Below are 6,298 nucleotides of genomic sequence, written 5' to 3'. Positions count from 1 at the left end.
TCAAGTCTTGGTTGTGGTTTGGAGGACCCAAATGCAGAGGGGCTGAGGTGGATACTTGTAGTTTTAATGAAAATGGTAAACAAAGGCAGTCCAAAAAACCCAATTAAAAATGTAACAGACCAGAACCATGGATACGGCAATGGAAAACACATACAAGGAGCCAGGGAGAGACGAGGGGAGACGACTACAGCGAGGACAGGACCAGCAACAACAGAGGAACCAACAAAGACTGAGAGCAGAGGGAGAGCATAAATAGCTGACAGAGACAAAGGCAGGGCTAACGAGCTGACAAGGAGCAGGTGTGATGAGACAACGAGGGAGCCAAGGGGAAAGGAACACACACACACACACAAGAGGGCAGAGGACAACAGAGGACAACAGAAAAACATGAGAACATAGATCTAGAAATTACAACAAAATAGGAATTAAACCAATAAAACTAGAAAACAAGGAGCAAAGTAAAGCACAGCATAACCAGAACCATGACACTTTTCTATTCCTCTGTAAGGTCCTTCTCATCAAAGAGTTCATGGGTCCTTTTTTGCTTGAAGTGCATCAATCCCCCAATTATATGTTAATGACAGAAGGGAAGAAAAACATGAGTAAAATAATAATTTGAATTTACAATGCAACCCTTAAACCCTTAATATAAACAAACCACTCTTGGCTCTCAGGCGTTCTTCTCAGACTGTGTTACGTCCCTGGGCTCAACCATTTTGTCACGGGGTGGAGGCATCATCTAGGGGCAATTTAGTGATCTTTGCCCTAAAAATAAACACTGAAAATATTGTCTCTTATTATCTTAGACTTCTGTTCCAATTTATGCACATACCGTAGATTATATAATCTCCCATTTATGTAATATTCCTGAATTAACTTCTTAAGATGCTTTGTTTGCTTTTACGTATTGGAGACAGAAATAATGAACTTTTCATCTTATTTGTCTAAAGTTTGATGTTTAAATGAAACAAATCCCTGCTGTTGCAAACCCTGCATAGGTCTGTTTACAGATATTATTTGGCTCCATACAGATAGCTAGGAATTTAACCTATTTAAGGATGTAAGAATGTAAAATGTAGAATTCTGGCTGGCTTGCCAAATATAGAAGCAGTTGTACTGCCTTATATATCCTTACTCATGGCCTTATAATCCTAGCAGTACATGCTGAAGGCCAAGTATGAGTGTTAGCAATAATAAGGTCTCTAATGGCTGATTCGTACTGTCGTGGGGAAAACAGTATTCAACTATTCACCCTAGTTAGATAAACGGAGAGCGACGGATTCCACTCAGTCGGCACATTTATTCATATCTTTGCAAAGAGAGAACAGTTCATCATACAGAACTTATGGCACAACATTCTGCCCTGTTCTGCATGAGCAGCGTTCGTTCCTCCTTAATTACAACAATGGAAAAGTAGTCAGAGTCAAAACAAATTACAGACACTTTGGTTAACAGTAACATGTTATGAATAAACCTTGAGAAAGAATCTGGTTTGTTTTGCAACATTACAGCACTAACTAAAAATGGGGCATATTGAGGCTTTTGAGGCTTTTTGATGGACTAATATGGTGACCCTTGAAGTGAGGGCAAGATACCACGAAAATTTTTTAGGCTTTTATTTTGAAAATTAACCACATGGTCTATTTTGCTTCTGCCCACGGCTTCCTGTCCCGCCTGATCTGATCTGTACCAACTTGCTGCACTGATCTCATACAGCTGTACAATAAAACAGGTTCAACATCCAAGACTGAGAAACCAATGATGAATAAACGTTAAGTTTTCATTTCCAGGAGTCGCTAACACATTGATCACATTATAAATGTTGATTCAACTGCTGGAAATAGACTGACGACTATCAGAGAAGGAGTAAAATCAACTTTGGTTCTATGTTTCCTTGCTGACTGAGTAGCTTTCTATGCTGAAATCTTTTCTCATGGAAATGTTTTTTTTTCCTCACTGTCATCTACAACTTAAACTGCACTCCACCTGCATTTGTAGCTCGACATGCTCCTCTCCCAGTGACTGCGGTGAGTGACAGACTGACTTACGGCATCTATGGCCTGTGTGTAGCAGTTACTATAGTGACAGTGCAGGTTGGTGGTGCACACCACTTATGCCCAAACACTCGAGCTCCTTTCTTTAATTACACAGTTGCACTATTCTTGGCTCTCCAAATAAATAAACACCCCACAGTTTTGTGGAAGACCTAGATCATCGTCCTACATTAATTTATACTAAAAGTTTATATATATCACAAAATATATAAGTTACAAATAATACATGGTACATAACCTCTGTGTCCTCAATTTTAGTTACGCCCCTGACTGACAGAGCACTGAAAAAGAGCAAACCCAGGGGTTGCTGATGTCCAGTAGTTCAAGACTTCCAACTGTTATTACCAGCAAAGAGTTTTCATCCAAGTATTTAAAATGTACCTGTTATATTATTGTATTTGTACAATTCATTTTGAGTCCTGATTTAAAGAGATTGTTTAAAAATAGGCTTTGATAGCTTACTTTTTTTTCTTAACCCACCTGAATAAAGTTTAACTGCTACGCACTTTAACTACATCTGATGCAGAGTAGAGATCTAAAATATGATCCATACATTACTGTTCTCGTAAATGGAAACCACAAGTAGTCTTTTGATTAAATATAGAAAGAATAACTTCAGCCCTTTGAAAGGCAAACACAACCTCTCCTCTGTTGTCTGACATGCTGTTTGATATTACTTCCCCTTAAACCAAATGTGCTGAATATTAAAAGAACCTTAACCTTTCAGTTCTCCATTTATGTGTAGGAGGGTGTTTGCTTGTGTGTGAAAGATGGAAACCTGTGTTTCATCAGACAGTTATTCTGCTAAATAGAGTAAAACTAAACTAAAACAATAATTAGATAAAATAGATTACATTGGTTTCTTATGTACTGTAGGACAGCGTAGGTAAAACAGTTTAGTATTCACCAAAATTTGAAGTATCATTGCGTTAAAGATCTTACGTCATGGAGACTTACATACAAAACTTCCCAGGAGACCAAGCATTTCTCTCTTTTCTTCGTCTACTGTGATACCAAATGGAGATATGATCACAGAGTCGCTCACAAGCTGCAAATGTATGGCTGATTTTGGCCAAAGATATTTTATTTTAGTACTGTACAGACACTGAAGAGTATATTATGCAGATATAGTTTTTTTTTTTATATGGTTGAAAGTATACAGTCAGATATACATAAACACAAAATGAGTCGCTTTGGTAATATACCGGTAGTATTATTTACAAGTACTATTTATCAAACAGGTATTAAATTAAAAAGTATTACATAAAGATATTTTAATGTGTTGATGTAACAATAATTTACTAATGTAAATACAATTTAAAAATAAAAACAACTGAAAAAATTTCATTTCAAGTGGGTTTTTTTTACATGTTGTAGCTCAAAAACTTTTATCATAAAGAAGCAGGCATCGCTTTTATGATGAGTTCAAACACAAATTAATCGATGCTTTGACAAAAAAGCAGCTTCAGGTATAATAAGTCACTCTGTTAAAGTTTTTTTTTTTTTTTTGTGGTAATACTGTCCTTCATTCATCGGTGTAAAAGACAGAAAGAGGATATAAGGTGGGGAATTTGAGGCCCAGACTGTGTGGAAGGCGAGACAGCTGCCCATGCCTCCATTAAAAAGCTCCTGACTTGTATTTTTAACAGGTAATCCAAGAAAAGTCTTTTAGGTAACATGCAGAAATAGGCTTGTTGGACATTTTAAATCACCTTCCTTTGTTTACTTGTGCATATAAAGTATCCTCCACTATTGGGTTAGCCCGCTCTGGTCTCTGTCTCTTTGAAAACTTGACCTGGCCGTACTCCACATCAACGTCCGCACTTAGCTCCACTTTCTTTCCCTGATTTTTCACAACCCTAACATCAGCATAGGTCAGTTCCTGGTCATCTTCCTCCACCGCTGAAAAGCAAAAAAATGGTAAAGCTGATGAATTATAAGGTCTGTCCTTGAATCAATAACCAAGTAGAAAGCTGTACTGTTTACCTCTGGGGCTTTTCTTTTTCTTGAAGTAACAGATGAATGCGATGCAGACCATCAAGATAATTACCAATGCTGTGAGAACGCCAGCTATTATTGGCAATAGCCCTGTTTAAAAACAAGTAAACATCAGACAAACACAGATCTTAAAGGCCAGAGTTACTCTACAGGATTTATGAAAACTTAAAAAAATGAAAAAGGGTATTATTCACAAACAAACACAACAGAGTTTAATTTTCACTTACTAATGTACCAAGGTTGATTATGGTTCTCAGGATTATGAGGTAAGGAAATTGACTGTGTCTCCTTACCCACACTACTATGTTTAGTTGTTGGAGGGACAGTTGTTGGTTCAACACACAGGGTGTTATTTTCTTGATACACCCATTTAGCTATTGTTGTCCCATTGATGGTGCAGTTAATGAATATGAAGCCTAGAAACAAACAGGATTATATGTCATGTAGGATCATAACCATCAACTAGTTTATCATATTTTTCTCACTCACCACAGTCAGGAATGCTGATCTTGTTGGAGGATGAACTGACTTGATTCCTGACTGAGCAGAAAAGACGCCCTGATATATACGGTTTTAGAACGATGATGTTAGTCTGATTATTTCCAGAGAGGAGCTCAGAGTCTGTCAGTGTTTTTCCATCCAGAGTCCAGTTGTACTGAGGACTGTCCCCTTCAGAGAGACAGGACACCTTGATCTGTACCTGGGGCAAACACTGATAGACCAGCTTTACAGAAGACACAGGAGCTGAGGGATAAAAACACATTGATTACAGGAACCGTCTTCTTAACCTTTTGATAGAAAACTGGAAAGATACAGAATTTATATTGAAGGCTGTTATAAGATTTTTGTATTTAGTATCAGTACAACATTTAAAGTAGAGGAAGCAAAACGAAGAGTAGAAAATGTAAAAAGGTAAAAGATAAACAGTGGATTACCTTGAACACACAGTTGCACAGTTTTAGATCCTTTTTCCTTTCCATCTTTATCAAACATTCTAAGTTTATATTCACCGCTGTCACTCATCTTCAGGTCACTGATCCTAAATGATCCATTATTTGAATAAAAGAGAATTCTTCCCTCTTTCCAGCTTTCTGTTGGTTTGTTGGTCAACCCCTTAAATACACTGCCATTCTTTGTTAATTCAACACGGCGTAATTGTGAGACGTCGTCCTCCAGTGGAAGCTCCACTGATCCTCCCAAAGCTCCATAATACTGAGCTCCATCTTGTCGGCCATCACAGGAAACAGCTGCACCTTAAAGAATAATATTAATCATTATCTTCAATGAAAATAAATAACATCCTTAATCCTTAATCTTTTTCTTCAAAAACATAAATTAACAAAATGAACAGCCTTTAACATTTCAACACTGGATCTTTACTCCAACAAATATTTAATGTAATGTTCAATTGATTTATCTTTTATTTTAAAGGTTTTAATTTAAACTTTACATGAAATGTAAGAGGATAAAAAACTAAAAAGAAATTAAAATATATTAATATATTTTTTGTATATCAACTGTAACTTTTATTTATTTTTTCAAACAATTTTAGCTGTACTCATTATATAATAATAAGGAAAGCAAATCAAACTAGCCTGAATGGTCATAGGACATTTCAATCCTATTAGAAGTTTGGATTTTCTTTTTATTATTATTTCTTTTTCTTTTCATATGTTACACCCTCAAAGAAACTTAGTTTTCAAAACTGTCAGTTGAAAAGAAACTTAAACATCAACATTTTAAAACATATTATTTAAATGGAAAGGAACGAATGTGGTGCTGGGTAAAAATAGATAAAAACCTCACCATGAGAAACTCGGAGCAAAATCAGTAAGACTCCAACGACGGCCTTCATCTCTGCTCTCTGGTTCACTCAGCTGCCCTCAGATGCAGGATTATTTTATCCAGAATGTAATGTTTAAATTTAGCTCTAAACAGCCTGAAGAGTGTCCTGTTACTGATCAGAGGAGAACTTCTGAATACGCTGACCAAATAAAGAGCTGCAATGTTCATGTCTTTAACCTCACTGAGAGGAAGAAAGGAAGTGATATGAGCCTAACTTCCCCTTTTAACCAACAGCAGAGTCTTAAAGTAGATTCTTTGCTGGACTGAGAGGAAGAGATGGAAACATTGTTAAACAGGTTAGAAGATAGTTGTTATATTATGCTTTTATAGTGAAGGAGTTGAATTTATTAAAATTAATAAAAATTGATTTTAAATATCAATTTTCTTAATACAAAACATAT

General features: G+C 36.2%; 1 protein-coding gene across 1 annotated transcript in view; it reads right to left on the bottom strand.

Moving 5' to 3' along the window:
* Positions 1-3,263: 3,263 nt before the first annotated feature.
* Positions 3,264-6,298, bottom strand: part of LOC107094986 — a 14,365-nt gene continuing 11,330 nt past the window's right edge. Inside the window, exons 2-5 of the mRNA XM_015390934.1 lie at positions 4,542-4,796; positions 4,346-4,468; positions 4,041-4,142; positions 3,264-3,956 (exon numbers count right to left, since the gene is read on the bottom strand). Of these exons, the coding sequence (XP_015246420.1) occupies positions 3,763-3,956; positions 4,041-4,142; positions 4,346-4,468; positions 4,542-4,796 (674 nt within the window). The 3' untranslated portion in view covers positions 3,264-3,762. The remainder of the gene's footprint in view (positions 3,957-4,040; positions 4,143-4,345; positions 4,469-4,541; positions 4,797-6,298) is intronic.

The sequence above is a fragment of the Cyprinodon variegatus genome, unplaced genomic scaffold, assembly GCF_000732505.1.
Source record: "Cyprinodon variegatus isolate N-32 unplaced genomic scaffold, C_variegatus-1.0 Scaffold519, whole genome shotgun sequence".
NCBI classification, from domain to species: Eukaryota; Metazoa; Chordata; class Actinopteri; order Cyprinodontiformes; family Cyprinodontidae; genus Cyprinodon; species Cyprinodon variegatus.
This window is presented reverse-complemented; position numbering and strand designations above follow the sequence as displayed.